This window comes from Cervus elaphus, chromosome 22, assembly GCF_910594005.1.
Source record: "Cervus elaphus chromosome 22, mCerEla1.1, whole genome shotgun sequence".
Lineage (NCBI taxonomy): Eukaryota > Metazoa > Chordata > Mammalia > Artiodactyla > Cervidae > Cervus > Cervus elaphus.
This window is the reverse complement of record NC_057836.1, coordinates 26,048,042-26,070,323: the sequence shown is the minus strand read 5'-3', so window position 1 is coordinate 26,070,323 and position 22,282 is coordinate 26,048,042. Positions and strand designations below refer to the sequence as shown.

Genomic DNA, 22,282 nt, shown 5'->3' with positions numbered 1-22,282 from the left:
GGCTGGGGAGGATCCTCTAGAGGAGGGCATGGCAACCCACTCCAGTATTCTTGCCTGGAGAATCCCATGGACAGAGGAGCCTGGTGGGCTATAGTCCAAGGGTTGCAAAGAGTCAGACACGACTCACCAACTAAATACACACACACAGAGCCAAAGAAAATAATAAGGTTAAATAACTGAGGCCATATGGACAGTCAGTCAGGAGACAGGGAACTAAAGCAGCCATTTCTGAGAGACCAAAGCCTAAGTATAGGAAAATCACACAACACGGTCAGCTGACATCTGAACATCCCCAGAACAACAACAAAATGTTGAGGAAACATCCTCTAGTGTCAGTGTGTAAGAAATACTGTGGCCTATTATCCTGATTGGGGGTGTTGACTTAAAATGTATAGTCACAACCTGAAAGTAGAGAGCTGTTCCATTTGATGGGGATTTTTAGGACTTCAAGCTAGGGAGGCAGCATCTCAAGTAGCCCTGAGAAACTGCTCTGAGAAGGAGGGAGTCAGATTATATAAAAGTTTGCAAAAAAAGGGAGCAGATAGTCTGAACATTGAAGATTACTGATAATTAAGGAAAACCAGAGATCTCAAGGTAAGGAATTTAGTCCTCTTCTATGTATGGGAGAAGAGGGCATGACAGCCCACTCCAGATTTCATGCCTGGAGAATCCCATGGAGAGAGGAGCCTTGGCAGGCTACAGTCCATGGAGTTGCAAAGAGTCGGACATGACTGATGTGACTTAGCAGGCACACATGCCTGTCTGGGAAGATGCAAGCATCTGGACTCACTGAATTCATTCCTTTCATATGCACCTCGGCTATCTGGGGCCAGTAACCCTGCGTTTTCACATCCCCAGCTGCCCACCCCCTCACTCTTGTCTGTAGGGAGTGTCGTGTCGGCAGCTATCTCACAGGGATTGCTCTTCCTTTTGGGGGCCCTCCGGGTTGAGAAATTCCCATTTGGAGGGCCAGAATCATAGATGGCTGTGACATCCTTGTTTATTAGATATGGCAGGAGATACTCCATTTTAGTGCCTTTTTAAAATTTGTTTTTTTCCTTTGCATTCTTTTTCTTCAGTCGCTGGCAATCTTTCTGCTGCCTTGTCAGTGTTGGTAGCCGGCTTCTTTGAAATATACAGGAAGCACTTCCCTCTAGTGGAGCAACCTCTTTCCGGCAAAGCTGTCACCGTCTCCTCCATGCCCTGGTCCCACCTGGTTCTTCAATACGTTTTACTCGGAGTGGCTGAAACCCTGGTCAACCCAGCCTGTGAGTAATAATTTTTTTCACCTCCTGTTGGAACATACTGAGTCTTCACTCGGAGCACATCGCCTCACGTGGTCGGAAATCTGATCCTGCCCCAGAGATTCCCCACAATGCTTCAGAACACGCTTATGCCTCACCCCCATTTAAAAAGAAATTACAATTTCTCTTTGTTCCTTTGCCACATACAGACAATGATTAATTCTACCTGAATGTTGATAGGATGGAATGGAAGATTTACTAATCCGGTTAAAGGTAGCAATCATTTGGTCAGATACACAACAGGAGAAAATTCTGCTAAAACCTAGAAGACAAGAGCGATATGTAACCTTTCCTCTGATCTTCTCCCTTCCCTCTTCCCACCCTCTCCCTCTCATTCATAGATAAACTCACTTATATACTCCCTCCCAAAATGACATGTGTAGTGTACGTTGAGAGTATATAAACATGCAAATGAAATAAGTTTAAGGCAGTTTTCCAGACAACTCAGTCTTTAAATTAAATGACACTAAATTAAGTGTGATCACTAATGTTTCATAAGACAGGTTCAAAATAACTTTATTAAGTATCAAGGGTTTTCTGTATCATCTAGATGCTGATATTAATTAAACTGGCCACTTCAAAATTCATCTAAGTATTTCAGTGACTTCTTACAAAACTGCAATATGTATGTGTGAGTGTGTATGTGTATATACTTACCAGTGTGATCTACTGCATTGTATGTTTCTGTCTTCCTTATAAGTTCCCCACACAGAGAATCCTGATTGTAACACAAGCCAATTATACTTTACCAAAATTACTTTTAAAACTTCCTGACTCTCTTCCTGCCTCTAATGTCTCTCCCATTCTATCTGCTCAACTCAACCTTTTGAGCAATTTTCATAGATGACAATTCTAACTAATTCTCTTGTCTAAAATCTTCAATTATTCTATTATCTTCAATTATCCTTAAATTCCTCAAAGCAATATACATATATATATATGTATTTAATATATATGCACACATACATATATATGACATCAAGGTAATTCTTTTTAAAAAAATCAAAATAAAATTAATTGTGTAATTACAGCCATATGTATACGTTAGACTTCTTTTTTATAATTTTAACTCATTTCATTCACATGAAATAAATAATTTTATGAGATTCTAAGATGTGGCTATCACTGTTTGACACTAGAGAGAATACCAAAAAAAATAGAAAAGAATGTCACCACACAGATGTTTGTGACTTCCCTGATGTTTCCAGAAAATTGTTGGAAGTAGTCAGCTGACATTTTCTGGGCTGAATGAAGGTGATGAGTGAATGCTCATGTGCTCAGTTGTTAAGTCATGTCCAGCTCTTTTGCGACCCAGTGGACTATAGCCTGCCAGGTTCCTCTGTCCATGGGGTTTTCCAAGCAAGAATACTGGAGTGGGTTGCTATTTCCTCCTCCAGGGGATCTTCCTGACCCAGGGATCAAACCCGAATCTCCTGTCTCCTGCAATGCAGGTGAACTCATTACTGCTTGAGTCATCAAGGAATCAATGAAGGTGATGAGTGAATACAATCAGGAAATTCCCAGCCAGCTAAGCAATTGTGGTTCAACATTTGAAAGCCAGAGAGGTACTTTTAACCAGAGAGTTAAAACGGCAGATCATGTCATATTAAGCACTTAGTCCATCCATCCCTGATTTCCCATCTGAAAACTGAGGTCCAACTAAGTCCACTGACTTTTCCTCTATAGAGCTCATGGGACAGGGAGCAGAAGATTTCATTTTAATTTCCAGACTTGTTATTAACTACACATGTGACCTTAAAAATCCACTTAACCACTAAGCTTCACCTTTTAGACCTTTAAAATGGAAATACTTATAATTCTTCCTCATATCACAGCATCGGTGTAACAGTCAATGGGAATGAAACCTACTCCTGAGAATTAAATGACATAAAATGTGAGAGGGTGTTTTGAACTATGAAATCAAGAATCATTCTTCTGGAAGGCAGTATGGCATAGTTGTTAATATCCATGAATCTTAAAGTCAGGCAGAACTGAATTCAAACCCAGTTCAGCCACTGACTAGTTGTGTGACCTTGGCAAAATTATTCTGCATTTCTGAGCCTTTCTCATCATCTGTAAAATGAGGAAGGGATGTTGTAAGGACTAAGTGAAATATTTCATGTAAAGGAAAAAGCAGAGTGAACACAGACAATATATAGGATAGACTGCACTCACCATTAACAATTGTATAGCTTTCCTGGTGGCTCAGATGGTAAGAATCTGCCTGCAGTGGGGGAGGTCTGGATTTGATCCTTGGGTTGGGAAGATCCCCTGGTGGAGGGCATGGCAACCCACTCCAGTATTCTTGCCTGGAGAATCCCCAAGGACAGAGGCGCCTGGTGGGCTACAGTCCATGAGGTCGCAAAGAGTTGGACACGACTGAGTGACTAAGCATAGCACAGCACATGTGTGCTGTTATTATTGTTACTATGCTTCAGGTAAATTAATAGTCCCAGACTCAGGGCTCAAGCCCAGATGTCTGGCTCACAGGTCATAGTAGAAAACCACACCTCCCACAACTTGAACATCAGATCTGATAGTGGGAGCAGTATCGTGTCTTTGTTACCAGTCATTCAAAGTCCCTTTTTTCTTCTTACTTCTCACCTCCAATCCAACAGCAAGTCTTAGTCTTAACTCTGAAATATAATTTAAATCTGGTCCGAACTCATCATCTCCTTTTCTATTCACCTGGTCTCTAACCCCAGTTTTTTTTTTCCCCATGTACACTTCTTATTAAAAAAAGAAAAGAAAAGATTTAATATTCCAGGGATATAGTGGATTTAGGTGTGAGTTGTTTAAAATATTTTTAATAAACATCATTGCTGGAAAAACAGTATGTAAATGCACAGGTGGGAGTGTGTCTGGCAAGAAAATGCAAGGAGTCTCATGCAGTTGGAGGAGTGAGGAAGAGATAAACTGGTAAGGTGTCAAACTTATTTTTGCTCTGGGGGGCCCAGGTTCGATCATTTGTTTGGGAAACTGGATCCCACATGCCACAACTAAGAATTCACATGCCACAGCTAAAAAATCCTGCATGCCACAACAAAAGAAGGAAATGGCAGCCCATTCCAGTATTCTTGCCTGGGAAATCCCATGGACAGATGAGTCTGGCAGGCTACAGTCCATGGGGTCGCAAAGAGTCGGACACAACTTAGAGACTGAACCACCACCACCATGCTGCAATGAGACCTGGCCCAGCCAAATAAATAAATAAAATAAAATAAATTTTTTAATGAATTGGTCAACAGGGTTATGTGGTTTTCTCTAGCTCCATCAGACTGCGTGGTTCTAGGAGCAGATAGTGAATTGTCTTGCCAGTCAGTTTCCAGAAGGCAAGAGAGAGGCAAAGAAATGAGGGAACGTGGAAGAATATGATTCTAATAGTTGACTGTGGAACTTAGCTTGGATAAAAAGAGAAGTGAGAACATGTAGGGTATGAAAGAGGTGAAAATAATGAAAGGAGTAATGGAGTGGAGGCCCTGAAGGAGGACAAGCATTTTGATGGTTGAGTCATCGAGAGTAAACTGGGAAGATGGAAGGTGGTCACCAGAGGCTAGTGCACAAAGTTGAGATTATGGATCAGTGACAATTACTACTCTGGGGCATGCGTTGGCAAACTTTTTCTTAAAATTTTCAGATAGTAAGTGGTTTGGTTTTGCACTCATTTCTGGTGCAACTACTGAACTCTGTCATTGTGGTATATAAGCCATCAGAGATGACATACAATGAATGGGCGTGGCTGTGTCCCAATAAAACTTTATTTATAAATAGGTGGTAGCTGGACCTTACCTGGCCATAGTTCACCAACCCCTGGTCTGAGGTACAAGATTCAGCATGTGCCCATAGGTGTGAGTGCTAAGGTCAAGTGGGGGACAAGGACATTGGAAAGGGGGCCATGGAACTGAAAAACCAAGATATGACAGAATGGAAAGTTGGAAAGATGATCTACATGTATGTGTGTGTTAAAATTGCCAGGGGACTTCTCTGGAGGTCCAGTGGTTAAGACTTCACTTTCCAATTCAGGAGGGTTGAGTTCATTGGCAAACTAAAATCCCACATGTGTTGAAGCCAAAAAATAAAACAGAAGCAATATTGTATAACAAATTCAATAAAGACAGAAATAGTCTGCATCAAAAAAACATGTATTTTTTAAAAGCTGCCAAGAATTAAGGCAGAAGTGGAACCAGAGAATGTAACCATGAGAGGGGAGCTGATGAGTTTGAAAAATACAAGAAAGTGTCACAAAGATCGGCAGCTGACAGCAAAGAAAAGAAATATTAGGTGATCAAACCAGGTAACATGAGATTCAAAGTTGGAAGATTTTGTAGAGATGAGGGAAGAATAATGATCTGAAAATGGTAATAGCATAAAGTTCCATTTTCTAGTTCTGCCATACTTCTCCACATGTTCAAAACAAACCCCTCACCAAATGCAATAAACACATTTTAACTGTTTAAGAACAACTGAAGTAAAAGAAATTTCCAGGAATGAGTCTCCAGTACCAGCTGCCTGAGGAAGGCAGTTATGGCTCTGTAGTTCATAGATTCCACATAAACTGTGATGGGGCATCTCTGCAAACACTACAGTTTGCACATTTCAACTCGCTCTTTGGCAACAAGACCAGTTTTCCTGTACACTGTATATTTTTTACTGTGTCTTCTCAGTAAAATGATCTTCCCTGGTGGCTCAAGCAGTAAAAAATCTGCCTGCAATGCTGGTGACCCAGGTTCGATCCCTGGATCTGGAAGATTCCCTGGAGAAGGGAATGGCTACCTTTCCAACTATTCTTGCCCGGAGAATTCCACGGACAGAGGAGCCTGTTGGGCTATAAAGTCCATGAGGTAGCAAAGAGTTAGACACGACTGAGCGACTAACACTTTTCACAGTAAAATGAGGATTTTAGAATAGTGGCAGACTTGTTGATTACATCTATACTACAGTATGCTCAAAGAAATATCATGGAACCTAAAAAAATCAAGTCGATGATCACCAAAGTCAAAAAAGATCAGAACACGCAAGTAGATGCCTGAAATTGGAGATCGGAGGACTTGAAAAGCAGAGTCCTATAAAAGGGAACCAGAGGTTTTCAAAACGAGGAAAATGACACCAAAGAGAGATTAACCAGCAGGCGGAGAGCTGGCAAAGTGTGCTCATGAATTATATACCGCACCAGAAGTTCTAGCAAGAGAAAAGCGCAGGATTAATAATTAACTAGCAAAGTAATAATGGGCCCGAACGTTCCGCTTTTTCTCACTGAAAGAAATCGTCCTACTTCATCTTCCTGCCCATTGTTTGTCTCCTCGTATTTAGAAAGAGGAAAGTTCATCAGCCAAATCCTTTTTGTAACTGAGTCCTTCCTGCCCAAAGCCTCTTCAGCGTTTCTCTTGCACTTTCCTTTGGATCTTCCAGAGAAAACTTGCAAGCTTGGCCTCAAACTCCTGCAGATAATTTGCAGGGCCCAAGACAGCTCTGGAACCCACGTCTCCTGCTGCCAATATTTGAAGCCTTTCTTCATAGTATTTTATCATCATCATTACCTTAATGTCCAATAATATTTGGGATATTAAGCACCTAGTTAGTGCTGCCCTTAGTATTATGCATATCTCTGCTCTCTGCTCTTCCAGAGTTTAAAATCCAGGGAAGATATACTGATGCTTTCTTCCACCCTCAGCCTTAGTACTTCAGCACATCTGAAGCACAGAGATTCCTTTAAATGTTTATTGAATGATAAATAAAAACACATGGAGAACACATTGAAAGCAAAGTGAAAACATTAAATAAATACAGGAAGGAAGAGTAATACATTTACATTAAGTATTAGTAAGTTCATTTAAAAGTGCTGGTCAAGGGACTTCCCTGGTGGTCCAGCGGATAAGAATTTGCCTTCTGATGCAGGGATGCAAGTTCAACCCCTGGTCTGGGAACTAAGATCCTACACGCCTCGGGATGGCTAAGTCCATTCACCACAACGAAGACCCAGGCAGCCAACAATAAAAGTAAATTAAAATTTTTTAAAAGTGCTGGACAAATGCAGAGTTTTACTGGGAAACTAGGAGTGAAGTCTTCCTGAAAGGGAAGGGGGAAGATAATTAAATTTCATTCTTTGTAGAGACAGTGAAACTAAAAGTTTAGTGTTCATGGCATATCAGTTTTCTATCACCACCTTTCTTTTCAAAAAGAACTTCAATATTTATTTGCATTCTCTCATTGCAGAAAAATTTGCTGAGTACAAAAGAGTAGGGAGAAAAATTAAAAATCCAATCATTCAGCCACTCAGAGCTAAAACCGTTCATATTATTTAATGTGTTTCTTTACAATTTTTTGCCACTTATATACAAAAGAGAGAGATTAGTACAATAAACTCCCATGTATTCACATTCCTGCTCTAATAATTTTCTACACATGGCCCAAACTGTCTCATATCTACCTTCATTCACATAATGTCTTCCTCTTCATGATATAATTACGAAGCAAACAACAGGTATCAAATTATAATAATACTATAAAGATTTTAGTTTGTATCCCTAAGATGGCTATTCATAGTTATGTTGATATGGAATGTATACAATTATATATGCTTACTTCATTTATTTCTGATATCAAAAAATTATGTTTAACTGAAATTTAAAATAAAAACTTTCCTCCATAATTTTCTTTTCACACCTTACCACCATCATTACTACTATTCCAACAATGACTTGGGAGGAAAAAGATAACCATTCTGGAAACCCAATGCTTAAGCTACTGCCTCTCCTTAAATGGGATATTTAAATGCATGTAAAAATAAATAAATAAAAAGGGAATTCCCTGGCAGTCCAGTGGTTTAGAGTCCACACTTTGACTGATGAGGGTCTGGGTCAATCCCTGGTTGGGGAGCTAGGATCCCGCAGACCATGAGGTGCAGCCAAAAAACAAATTTTGTAATGCATATAAAAGGATTTGCACAGTGCCTTGCACAAATTGGGGATATTTGATTTGGTAAAATTAATATTGTTACAAATAGCTAACCTTACTCAGTTCTTGTATACATTATAGCAAATAACAGTCATACACCTCAAACAAGTGCATAATGAATGATCTGACTACCATTTCATAGAGAAGAAGACTGAGGCTTGAGAAGTTTAAGTAAAGAATCTGCCTACCAAGCAGGAGACATGGGTTTAATCCCTGGGTCGGAAAGATCCCCTGGAGAAGGAAATGGCAACCCACTCCAGTATTCTTGCCTGGAGAATGCCATGGACAGAGGAGCCTGGCGGGCAACAGTCCATAGGGTTGCAAAGAGTTGGACATGACAGCGACTAAACAACAACCTAAAATCACAGAGGTAATAAATATCTGAACCAGGATTTTATCATAAGCTTATCTAAGTCCAGAGCTCATGCTGTTCTCCACCATGCTAGTTTTCTATGATAGACTGAGATTTCCACGGGGAATCTAATGATGTATATAGGACAACAGAATCATAGAACTTACTGATATCATCATGATACTATCCAGTACAAGGCTTCCTAGGTGGTGCTAGTGGTAAAGAATCCACCTGCCAATGCAGGAGATGTAAGAGGCACAGGATGGATCAATCCCTGGGTCAGGAAGATCCTCTCGAGGCAGGCACAGCAACCCACTCCAGTATTCTTCTCTGGAGAATCCCATGGACAGAGGAGCCTAGCGGACTTCAGTCCATGGGGTCACAAAGGGTCTAATACAACCGAAGCAACTTAGCATGCACGCATGATACTCTCTAGTACAAGCCTTAGCTCAATCCAAAATCCATAAGAAATATTCAAATTGATGTATAACTTTGGTGAATATTTTGGGACACTCAACCACCTAGCAATTAAATTTTCCTTATAGCTATATAGGAGTGTATTTTGCCACATTTTATTCCTTGTAGATATCTGTAAACTGTAACATCATAATATCAGTTCAGTTCAGTCACTCAAGTCGTGTCTGATTCTTTGCGACCCCATGGACTGCATAACTCCAGGCCTCCCTGTCCATCACCAACTCCTGGAGCTTGCTCAAACTCATATCCATCAAGTCGGTGATGCCATCCAACCATCTCATCCTCTGTTGTCCCCTTCTCCTCCTGCCTTCAGTCTTTTCCAGCATCAGAGTCTTTTCCAATGAGTCAGTTCTTTGCATCAGGTGGCAAAAGTTTTGGAGTTTCAGCTTCAGCATCAGTCCTTCCAATGAATATTCAGGACTGATTTCCTTTAGGATTGACTGAGTGGATCTCCTTGCAGTCCAAGGGACTTTCAAGAGTCTCTCCAACACCACAATTCAAAAGCATCAGTTCTTTGGCACTCAGCTTTCTTTATGGTCCGACTCTCACATCCACACATGACTACTGGAAAAACCATAGCTTTGACTATACAGACCTTTGTCGGAAAAGTAATGTCTCTGCTTTTTAACACACTGTGTAGGTTTGTCAGAGTTTTTCTTCCAAGGAGCAAGCATTTTTTAACATCATAATATATGTTACTCTAGTAATGTTAACAAAAGTGAAGTGAAAGTCACTCAGTCATGTCTGACTCTTTGCAATCCATGGACTGTACAGTCCATGCAATTCTCCAGGTCAGAATACTAGAGTGGGTAGCCTTTCCCTTCTCCAGGGAATCTTCCCAACCCAGGGATCAAACCCAGGTCTCCTGCATTGCAGGTGGATTCTTTACCAGCTGAGCCACAAGGGAAGCCCAATGTTAACAAGGCCCAACAGAAATTTTACCTGCATCAGTAAACTTTCTTTGAGGTATGATCAATACCGATTTGAAGAATATCTATACTTTTACTTTAGAGAGAATTTTCTATGAACTTATGGTTGCTGAGAGGAAGAATGGAGGGAAGGGATAGTTAGGGAGTTTGGGATCAATATATACACACTCCTGTATTTAAAATAGATAAACCACAAGGACTTACTGTGTAGCACAGGGAACTTGGCCCAATGTTATGTGGCAGCCTGAACGGGAGGGGAATTTAGGGGAGAATGGATGCATGTATATGTATGGCTGAGTCCCTTTGCTGTTCATCTAAAGCTATCATGACACTGCTAATTGGCTATACTCCAATATAAAATAAAAAGTTTAAAAAAAGAAATAATGTTCTATATTCTGAACTTTTGTCTTCTCAGTCTCTGTAATATACAGATTTGTTCCAAGTACCATCAGAGGAACCTTTATGAATTGCTTGACACTGATCAGTGGATTTGCTTGTTTCATGGGGGCCCTGCTGTTGGAGTTGGTCTACCTCATCTCAGAAGGTAAAAAATAGTTCCATGGTTTGCTTATATATATATTGATTTGATGACTAGAGAATTGAGAGACAAAACCTTAAGAGAGGCTTTGCCAGTGCAGTCTTTTTTTTTTTTAATTGATCCACTTTTGCAATTAAGATAGAATTAAGATAGGAAATAGACTCTCGCTGTATTCATTAATTTCTGGGAATTGTTTTTCTTTTGATAGGAGGAGGTAATTACAGAATGTCACTTCTCATGAGACCCTGTCTGCTGTCTTTCTTTATTGTACTTTAACGGAAACTGGTCATTATATTCTTATTAGGTTTTTCAACAGGGCTGTATTCAATAAGGGGTCATAGATAACCCTCAGAAAAGGTAAGTCCTGTGTAAATATAGGAGGATGGGGGTATCTGGATGATCCTTTATCCAGAAATATAGTCTGTGCAACCAAAGAGAAATTGTGAGTCGAATTGGAAACATTTCCCAGTAGATATTTTAGTCAGAAGAAACAACCAATCTGAAAAAGTCACATGCTACATTAAAAAGTATTCTTACATGGGCTGGTAGAAAAATCAAACAGGATAACATTAAAGATTAACTGTCATGACAAATGTCTTTGGCTATATTTTAAATCTACAGACTTTTTCTTTTATTTGTTCTGAGATGTTAATACACCTTAAAATTTATTAAATTTGCTTGTGCTTATTTTATGAGATACTGAAAGCTTATTGTTCTCTCCTTTCAAAAATACATTTAAAAATGTAAACAAATATTCATATTCTCTACAAATAAATTTAACTTACCTACTTTCCAACTACGGAAAAAATAAATTCTATGAATGAGAAACTCCTATTAACACTAGGTATCCATTCAAAAAATACTTATGGAGGATCCAGTCTGTTCCAGGTACCATATTGGATACTAGAGATACCATGCCAAGAAAAATTAACTTCCAGATTGTCACAAAATTTCCAGGGGTGTAGGGAAGCAATAAACTTGAGTAACAAATTAAATGATAGGTATAGTAGGAACAAATCTACAGTCTTTGATTGTTAAGATCAAACCCTGTTCTTAGTTAACTGTGAAAGTTAAGCCAAAGTATGTAATGAGTAATTACCATGTGCCAGGCTCTACGTTATTAATACATGGAATTATGTGACACATGGTTCCAGTTCTTAAGAGCTCACATTCAAACTGTCATAACTAAGTGTGAACAACAGAATTTGTTGACATCTCTGATGATCGGAGTCTTTAAATGTAAACAAAGTCTAGAACACTGGTATTAGGATTTTATAAGATAGCTTGGAAAATCTTACCAATACCTCTACCTAAACATCTTTTGATAAGCTGGCTATAAATGTGGAGATTCCCCACAGACTCCCCCTCAGAACTGATAATTTGCTAGTAAGCATAATACTTGTGATTACCGCTTTATTATAGTAAAAAAATACAAATCAAAATGAGATAAAGGCAGAGATGAATGAAACAAGGTCTGGGAAGGTTCCAGAAACAAAGCTCGTTTCATCCTCAGAGATGTGGTACCCAACTGGCACATCAGTGTGTGATAATACACAGAGCACTGTCACCCAGGAAAGCTTACCTGAGCTTCAGTGTGCAGAGTTTTTATTGAGGTAGGGTCTTCCCTGGTGTCTCAGACTGTAAAGAATCTGCCTGCAATGCAGGAAGACCCAGGTTAGATCCCTGGGTCAGGAAGATCCCCTGGAGAAGGGAATGGCTACCCACTCCAGTATTCTTGTCTAGAGAGTCCCATGGACAGAGGAGCTTGGTGGGCTACAGTCCTTGAGTTCACAAAGACACGACTGAACGACTAACACTTCTCTCTTATGTGGGCAGGATTGACTGAACCATTGGCCATATAGTTCAACTCAGTCTCCAGCCTCTCTTCTCTCTCCAGAGACTGGGCTGATACCTACCCTGTGGCTCAAAATCCCAACCCTCTAACCCTATAGTTGGTCTTCTAGGCTTGCCAGCTCCCATTCTAAGTCACGCCATTAACAAATACCATCAGGTGGGGCTTAACGAGCCAACCATGAATAACAAAGACACTTCAGTCACTTGGGAGATTCAGAGATTTTAGAGTTTACCTCCCAGGAACCAGGAAGAAAGGCCAGACAATTTCTTTATTACATACAATTGTTCTTGCAAATATATTTTACTGAAAATCTATTTTTACTGAGAATCTGCATAGTATGGTAGGATCTGTTATATAACATTACTGGGTCTATTACAACAATCTTATAAAGTTGACAAAGCAGCTACTCTCTAGTTGCAGTGGGCAGGCTTCTCATTGCAGCGGCTTCTCTCCTTGCAGAGCAGGGGCTCTAGGGTGCATGGGCTTCAGTAGCTGCAGCACGTGGACTCAGTAGCTGTGGCTCCTGGCTCTAGAGCTCAGGCTCAATAGTTGTGGCACATGGGCTTAGGTGCCCTACAGCATGTGAGATCTTCCCGGATGAGGTATGGAACCCACGTTTCCTGCATTGGCAAGCTGATTCTTTACCACTGAGCCACCATGAAAGCCCAAAAGTTTATATAGTTTTGGCAAAGATTGGTGCCCATTAAAGGAGGTCTACCAAGAACACATAGTGAGGACATCTTAGCATCATGCGATGTGACGCAGAGGGGAGGAGCAGTCTCTAAACTAATATTGAAAAGAACATCATTTAAATTACTGCTAATTGATTTAATTTACTTCTTTAAAATATTTTTCTGTTCATACTAATACTGTGTTACATCAAGTCATAGCGTAATCAGTTAGAATCTTGCAATTGGATGTCACTGTGGAGGTCATCTAATCTAACACTGTACCAAAAACTAGAAGATGCACAATCTTCTTCTAGTGCCCAGGAAATGTTCTCTACTTTGAGAAGTAACCCATCTGTTGATAAATATATTTCCCAGAATAAACCTAGTTTTTCTGTCCACATGGCAACTCTTCAAAACATTCAATAAATACTTGGGGCAATAATGTACAATGTTAAAAGAGTAGGGTCCAAACTCTATGGATTCCAATCCAGGTAGTCTAGTTGTGTGTCCTCAGTTTTCATGTCAATAGCAATAATAAATAACTCATTATGTTGCTGAGAGGATTAAGTAATTATTATGCATATAAGTATTCAATAAAGATAGCTATTTTGACTCCCTTCTAATATATAGACAAACCACTCCAATTTTTTTAAAAGTACATGATTCCCTGATTTTTCATTGTCAAAATCCCTCTATCTTAATGGATAGATATCAATTTGTCAGTATCGTTCTTAAAATATAGTTTCCAGACTCAATCACAAGGCTCAAAATGGGTACATCCAAGATAGATATGTTACTTTTATCAACCTTCTCAATCTCTCTCTCTGTTGGCATTTTTAATAGAATGCCAAAAGAGATTGTAGTTACTTTTTCAATAGTTGCATCACACCTATGTTCAATTAAAACCTGAAGCTTCTTTTTTTATTTTTAGCAGTTTCTCTCAGTTCAGTTCCAATCATCTTATCACAATTTCTTTGTCTAATTAAATGCAGGACTTTATCTCTTATCCTTAAAAAATGTCAGCCCATCATTCTAAATAACAGACAGTTTAAAAACTTGATTCTGTCATCTGGTGAATTACTGATCTTTACTTCTTTACCAGCTTGTGTCACTGGCAAATTTAGTAAGCAAGTTCCTAGACTTCTTTCAGGTAATTGATAAAATTGTTGAATTGGACAGGAACAAAAGCAGAGCCTTGTGGAAAATTCCTAGAGACCTCACTGTAAGTTAATGGTAATCAACTAATCCTCCCCTTTTGGATATAATTAGCTGCCTCTTCTCCTAGTTACTATCATTGAGCCCACATGCTTCTCCATCATTCCCAGAATGACATCACAGGAGACTTTTGTCACATGGTTTTTTCTGGGGGTAGATACATCTGAGTTTGTGACAGTTACTTTAGCCATCAGATTAGCATTCATCAAGAAAGGCAATGAAGTTCATTTAGATGATTTGATTTTAGTGACCCTAAACTGGCTTATGGTACTAATTAGGGCCCCTAAAAGAGAGTTATCCTTAGACTATGTGCATGATTTCGGGTAGGACACTATCTTGTTAAGAATGTTTAAAAAAAGGAAATGCTGCACTTCACTGTTCTCAGAGATGATGAGAAGATAAAGTTAAATAATGTATTTGAGCATTTTAATGTTAGAGATTATTTTAAATATAGAATAAAGCCATAGTGGCCCATTCAGTTAGAAATAAGATCAGTCTGTTTAATCAAACAACCAGACCAATTTCTTTGACAGAACTGAACATCATGAAAAAGAACTCTATAGCTCTATGTTTAAGCATCCCACAAGCCTCCACATTCCATTTAGCATATAGGATATTTTAAATCTTTAAGGATTCATGTCAGCAGAGCATGTGTGTATGTGAGTGTGTGTGTGTGAGTGTTAGCGTATGATTGGAAAAGATGATCAGTTATCACAGTCTCCAAGCTGCATTAGTCATTTTTAGCACCATGATGGAGAATGGTGTGAATGCGGTAAATTCAAAAGATTTCTCAAAACTTGACGGTGCAGACAGATAGCTGTTAGAGTGACATTTTCAGTACAAGTGAGAAAACTGATGCTTCTGGGATCTCTAACTCTAAGTGCCTTAAAGGAGTAGATACAAGACTAAACCCATCCTCCTACACTAATCATTTCAGAAATAGTTTATCTAAAAGTAGCAATGCTAATAAAAAGGGAGTGAAGAAGTCAGTCAAACTGCTTATTTCGACTCTGTGCCATTAGCAACCAGATCAATTTTCTCACATGCGTGAGCACAAGCTTACCTTCTGACAAAAATAACAAAATGGGAATTCAGTGAAAAGTGACATCTTAGTTACGGACGTGGAGGTGATTGAAAGATCCAAAGCAGAATGTCTCAGAGAAGAAAAAGATAATTGGGCAGAATCAAGAGGTCAAGGTATACATCTTCCTGTCCCTGTTAGTCCTTCCTCTTCAGAGTTCAGCAAAGGGGCAGAGAACGTAGCAGTTTAACACCCATCAAGAGCCATTTTAAAATAAAACTGTGATCTTTTAAAATTCTCATTTAAATTTCTCTGATGATTGAGACCACTGACAGCCTTGTCGGCATGAATCACTGAGTTGTTCTTGAAATGGGAATTTGCAGTTGCAGTAAACTTGAAAGAAGAAAATATTTATGCATCTGGAAACCTATTCAGCTGGATTTCACAGGTCTGCACCTATTTTCTTAGAGATGGGTTTCTTCAAACTCAGGTCAATGCCTAAGGTCCAACTTCATATGGGTTTTGAAATGACAGACCCAGAGGGGAAAAGTGGCTCGCTACCCAGTAATTCACCTATGCTGTTGTTATTCAGTCGCTAAGTCGTGTCCAACTCTTTGTGACCCCATGGACTGTTTTCTGTCAGGCTCCTCTGTCCCTGGGATTTTCTAGATAAGAATGCTGGAGTGGGCTGTCATTTCCTTCTCAGGGGACCTTCCTGACCCAGGGATCGAACCTGTGCCCCTTGCATCTCCTGCATTGGCAGCAGATTCTTTACCACTAGTGCCACCCGGGAAGCCAGGCCATATTCTACATTTGATTGTTAAGTAGTTCAGTCCCACCGTTCCTGTGGATAATACGGCAGGCCCCCAGTGCTCCACAAGCAAACCCTGCTCTTCTTCCTCAGTCAGAGTCAGGTGCAGAGACCCCCTCATCCAATGGGATTCTATGTCCCAGAAACAATTTATTCTACATCCTCAACATTTGGCTCCACAGAGATCCTTGGAGTTGCCCGGAGACCTTGAGTTTTCACAACAGTATCAGGTCAAAACTCAAAACACCTTTCCGACATGGACAGCAAGTATCCAGTGCTGTTGGCTCATGAGAGGTAGAAAGGGCAGAATTTGGAGTCACAGCACTTGCGTTCAAACTCAACTCCACCCTTAATAAGCTGTGAAGTTTTTAGCTCTAGGGGTTCAGAACAGGTCTTCCCAAGATGAGTTCCTTTGGCATGTGGATTATTTTGAGCTAAACGCAGTGGGGACCCTACTGCCTCTCCCTTTGCTTCCTAGAAAAAATTTAAATTGGACATTTTTCCCCAGAAAAAAAAAGAGTTTTCATCAGAGATACATTTTATCTAAGATGGCAGGGCAAACATCTAATTACCAAAGGTCTGTATTTATCTAGGCCTATGTACTCTGTCGGTCAGTTGTGTCAACTTTTTGCAACCCTCTAGACTTCAGCCCACCAGACTTCTCTGTCCATGGGATTCTCCAGGCAAAAATACCAGCATAGGTAGCCATTCCCTTCTCCAGGGGATCTTCCTGACCCAGGGATTAAACCCACATCTCCCACAATGGCAGGCAGATTCTTTACCGCTGAGCCACCTAGGAAGCCACAAGGTTCTTACACTATTATGTTATTATATTTATCTATATGGCAGGCCAGACATCTAGTTATCAAACATCTGCTGTCTTTCTTATCCTGTGAATGACCCTCCTTTCTTGGAAGTTCCAGGTCCCTATCCCATTTCTTACATCATGATGGCATATATACCTCATTGTATCTTTCTCTCTTTGAACCTGTCGTGTGGGGGGTTCCTTGCAAGTACAAGATTCAATTTTATTTTCTCCTGTCTATCTGTCTCAGGTCTGTTTCATTCTTAGACCAGCCAGAAGAACCTAGAGGGACAGAAGAAAGGATTTTGCATCCCTGACTGCACATTACTTAACTTTTTTGAGTCTCAATTTCTCCTTCTCTAAATGGTGTCACTAACAACTTCCAAGATACCTTGAACAACCAGAGGAAATAGATATAAAACACCAGATCAGTAAAGGCACACAAAAAATAATGATTTGTGTTGTTGGGGTGGTTGTTATTGTAATTTGAGTGAGATCTCAATATTTTCCAAGTGGGCTAGGATTATCATGGATATGATGTTCTAGTTTGGCACTTTTATAATTCTTCAGGAAAGGATATGTTCCATAAATGCAGAGCTTAGGTGTCCTGCTGCTGCTGCTGAATCACTTCAGTCGTGTCCGACTCTGTGCGACCCCATAGATGGCAGCCCACCAGGCTCCCCCGTCCCTGGGATTCTCTAGGCAGTCCTAGTCAGCTTCAATTCTAGGACTGGGTTGGGATGAGATGAAATAAAGCTATGTTCTGAGATTCTTCTTGGCCCTCTTGGACTTATGTCATTAGTGGTACACCCTTTGCACGGCAAACTTACACATCTAGATAGAGTGAGACGCACATCTGTGTCCCTGCCTGCAAACAGTGTCGAAGTTGACTCTAGAAAGCTGAATGATATTTGCCTTGGTAAGCATAAGGGTGCAGAATTTCTGGTAGAGAGAATATATAACAAGTGAAAATGTTATTCACTCAGTCATGTCCAACTCCTTTTGACCCCATGAACAATAGCCTGCCAGGCTCCTCTGTCCATGGAATTCTCCAGGCAAGAGTACTGGAGTGGGTAGCTATGCCTTTTTCCAAGGGATCTTCCCAACCCAGGGATCGAACCCACGTCTCTTGCATTGGTGGATTCTTTACCACTGAGCCACCAGGGAAGCAGGCATATACCAAAGCCTAGAAGTAAGGAGTCACCTGGTGCATCAGAGGAACTCAGAGATCAGTAGCCTGAAAATATTCAGGGAGAATCATGTGAAGTCGGGTCAAGAGAGTAGGAGTAAAATCATGCAGGAACTTTAGCTTACAGATATTTTTTAAAAAGCTGTAGGCAATATATATGGAATCTAGAAAAATGATGAACCTATTTACAGGGCAGAAATAGAGGCAGAGACCTAGAAAATGGTCTTAAGAACACAGTGGGGGAAGGATAGGGTGGGACCAATTGAGAATGTAGCATTGACATATATACGCTACCATGTGTAAAATAGATAGTGGGAAGCTGATGTACAGGGAGCCCAGCTCAGTGCTCTGTGAGACCTACAGGGGTGGGATGCGGTGGGATGCGGTGGGATGCGGTGGGATGGGGCAGGTGGGAGGGAGGCTTAAGAGGGAGGGGATCTGTGTATCCTTTTGGCTGATTCACGTTGTACAGCAGAAACCAACACAACATTGTAAAACAGTTTCTAATTTTAAAAAATCTATATGCAATAAGAAATTATAAAGGCATTAAGCAAGTCACATCTATTTGTGTTTTAAGATCACCACAGATGCAGTGTAATTTGAAAAGGAAAGAAGAATGGCTTGGGAGAAGCAGGATGGGTTCAAATGAAGCAAACCTCGGGCAAGTCTAGTAGTGATGAACTAGTGACAAAGTAGGCAGATGGAGAGAAATGGATGAATGTAAGCTTGATTTTAGAATTAGGGTGGATAGTATTTAGAGATGGTTTTGACGGTCAGGAGGTGGTAGCATGCAGGAGACAGAAGTGGGGTCAAGGAAGTATTCCAAATTCTGCCAAAAGACACCTGGATGGGCAAAGATTGTATTTACCAAATGGAGAACATTAGAAGACAGATAGGTTGAAAAACTTGTCACCTGTTCATTTTTTAACACATTAAGTTTGACCTATCTATGAGACATCCAAAGGGAAATACCTGGAGCTCAGAAAAAGGATCTGGGTTAGACACATATGACAATCTGTGGCACAAAAATTGCATTTGAACCCATGGAAGTGAACAAAATTATCTAGTGTGAATACTAAGAATGAGAAGAAAAGGAGACAAGGACCTAGACCTGAAAAGCCTCAGTATTAGAGGTTGGGCGGAGGAGAAATGGCTGGCTAGAGAAGTAAGAGGACAGACAGAGAGGTAGGGGGAAATATATGCATTCATGCATGTATGTGTATGTGCATGCACGCGTGTTTGCATGGTGTGTGTTCACTGAAAATGAGAAATGGGAAATTGTGTTAAGTGCTACTGTGAGATCTGAAACTATCACCACATTGATAATCGGCTACACTCCAATACAAAATAAAATGTTTGACAAAAAACAAGGATCAGTAAGAAATGAAAAAGAAAATTCTAAAGATGTTCTGAAGGTGAAATAGCTCAAACAAGTAATGTAAGGAATGGTCCAAAAAATAAGAAATAAAAAGTTTAAAACTCGGAAAATTTGTCAATCTTTTAGTTTCAGAAATGCTGCTCAATGATGAAGTAAATGAAGTCAGATATTAAATACCTGTATAGAACACATTTCTATTTAACAGCAGCAAAATAGTCATTAACATCATTTGATAATGAGCAGTCCTTTCCCTTATATTCCCTATATTTTATATAAACAATATATGTTTATGTACAAAAAAATGCTACTGTGAGATCAAATAATAGAATGAAGGGTGGAAAGTATCCTTAGATTTTCAACATTATGATCCCTGATAACTGTAGCAAGTCATTTTAGCAGTGAAAAGGGAAAGGAAACCAGATTGGAACAAGGTCAAAATATCTACTAAGTGAGGAAATAAAGGCATCACATTTGAAACAACTCTTTTGAAGAACTTTCTCTGAAGATATGAAAAATAAAGTGGTGGCTGGAGGAAGCTGTGGGTAGATTTGCCAACTTTAGCAGATAAAAATACAAGACACCCAGTTACATCTGAATTTCAAGTAAACTAAATTTTTTTTAGAATAAATATATCCCGTGCAATATTATAGATGTACTTTGCATAAATTATGCTTTATAAAGTTACCAGTGCAATATTCAGGACATGCTCCTTCTAAAAAAAAAATTTCAAAGTTGTTCTCAAAATCAGATTTAACTGTGGGTCCTGTGTTTTATCTGGGAAACTGAGATGTGAGTTCAAGATACTTTTTTTAAATTTTGAAAGATACTTGAACATGTTTAACTGATGAAAATATATGGTACAAGTGGAGAAGTTAAAAATGCAAGAGAATGATGGAGAAGGGATACACGTATGCATAGGGCTGAGTCACTTTGCTGCGCCCCTGAAATTATCAAAACGTTATCAATGGGCTATACTCCAATAAAAAATAAAAAGTTTTTTTTTTTTTTTTAAAAAAGAAAGAGATATATGTGAGCGGAAAAAAAAAAAAAAAGATGCAAGAAAAAAAGGAGATTGACTTCTTATCAGAGGGTGGATATTTCTTTCCTCTACTGAAACAGAAGAAAGGAGAGTGGGTTTGCAGGTGCAAGCAGATGTATAGTTCTCATATTAGAAATATACTGGAGTCTTCCTTTCAAAGGTTCCAACTTTCTTCATAAAGAAAGCAGCAAACCATTCATGAGAGCAAAAAGGAATTAGGATGAGAATGAAGAACAAAAAGAACGGGGGATAGGAGAATGTTATTTCGAGAGCTAGAAAAGATGATTTAGAAGATAAGTGTTGGACTTCCCTGGTGGTCCAGTGGTTAAGAATCTGCCCACCAATGCAGGGGACACAGGTTCAGTCCCTGGTCCAGGAAGATTCCACATGCCACAGGGCATCTAAGTCCATGACCACAATTGCTGAGCCCATGTGCCTAGAACCTGTGCTCTGTAACAAGAAACACCACCACAATGAGAAGCCTGTGCACCACAACTAGAGAAAGCCCATGTGCATGAAGACTCAGCACAGCCGAAAATAAAGAAATAAATAAATAAAAAGAAGAAAAGTGTTAAGATGGGCAGTTGTGTTGAAGGCGTAGTTGACACTGGTGATCATGAAGGGTGATTTCAAACCACCTAAAGCATAATTCTACCCAGTAATATTCAGGTGCTCAAGGCAGTCATGAAACTGTCCAGCAGATTTTAAAATGGTCTAAGGACCACAAGACACAGGGAGCAAGGCACAAACTCTATTCATGACTTGAAGTACTTTGGGGGTAAATCTTATAGGCTATTTTCCTATAAATATGAAAAAGGTGAGAAAAGCTTTCTTCTCAGATTCTGGAATTAATGTCTGCACCATTAGCTAATTGAAGCTGCAAATGAGTGAACAGACTGTACAAACAGGCAGATTTGGGACAAAAATCAGTTCCTGCTATAGCCATGATGTTATTTAAATTCAATATTTCACTCTTTGAAACAGCTCCACTTAGAGATGGATTTATTAAATCAGTCCACAAAAACATATTAGGTTCCTACTATGTGCAAGTACTGACTAGATACTGAATTAATAATACCAAGGCTGATGTTTAATTAACAAGAAGAATCTTATAGAAATATTTGACACTCAAATTAATATCAGATATATTCATTTGACTAATGCTATTACAATTACAGTTCATAGCTAATGGCATTATCGGGCTATTATCACAAAGCATTACCTCTCTTCTAAAACTCATTTCCATGATAATTCATTGAAATCATCATGAGAACACACTATCTTGATGGGTTTTTACCTCCCAATGCTCTTCAAAAGAATGAACTCACCCTTCTAAGAAAGCTTGTTATCCCAAATAGTACCCAGGCCCCGTTCTCCTGCAGTTCAAGTGAACAATGCATAGAGATTTCTCTACAGTTTTGAAAGACACTGTGTCCCTTCCAGGAAACAGCAAGCTGATTTCATTTTTATCCACAATTCCCAAGAAATAGAAATGCAAATTTAAGTCTCCATGCAGACATTGTTATGAGAATGAAGTTTTGAGCATGTGTAGACTCAGGACCCAAGCTCCAACCACCCCTTCATTCAACAAATACTTATTCTATCTCCTTTACATGACTTTAGGCAAACAGTTCAGTCTCTCTGTGCTTCTGTTTCCTTGTCTGTAAATTGAGGGTAATAATAATTTGAGTAGTTATTAGATAAATATGAAAAAAGTGGTAGAAAAGCCAAAGTTAGAATATAG

General features: G+C 39.5%; 1 protein-coding gene across 1 annotated transcript in view; it reads left to right on the top strand.

The window, feature by feature from the left end:
* Window positions 1-22,282, top strand: part of SLC15A5 (solute carrier family 15 member 5) — an 89,394-nt gene that overhangs the window by 45,478 nt on the left and 21,634 nt on the right. The window contains exons 6-7 of the mRNA XM_043882313.1: window positions 1,080-1,268; window positions 10,432-10,560. Coding sequence (XP_043738248.1) covers window positions 1,080-1,268; window positions 10,432-10,560 — 318 coding nt within the window. The remainder of the gene's footprint in view (window positions 1-1,079; window positions 1,269-10,431; window positions 10,561-22,282) is intronic.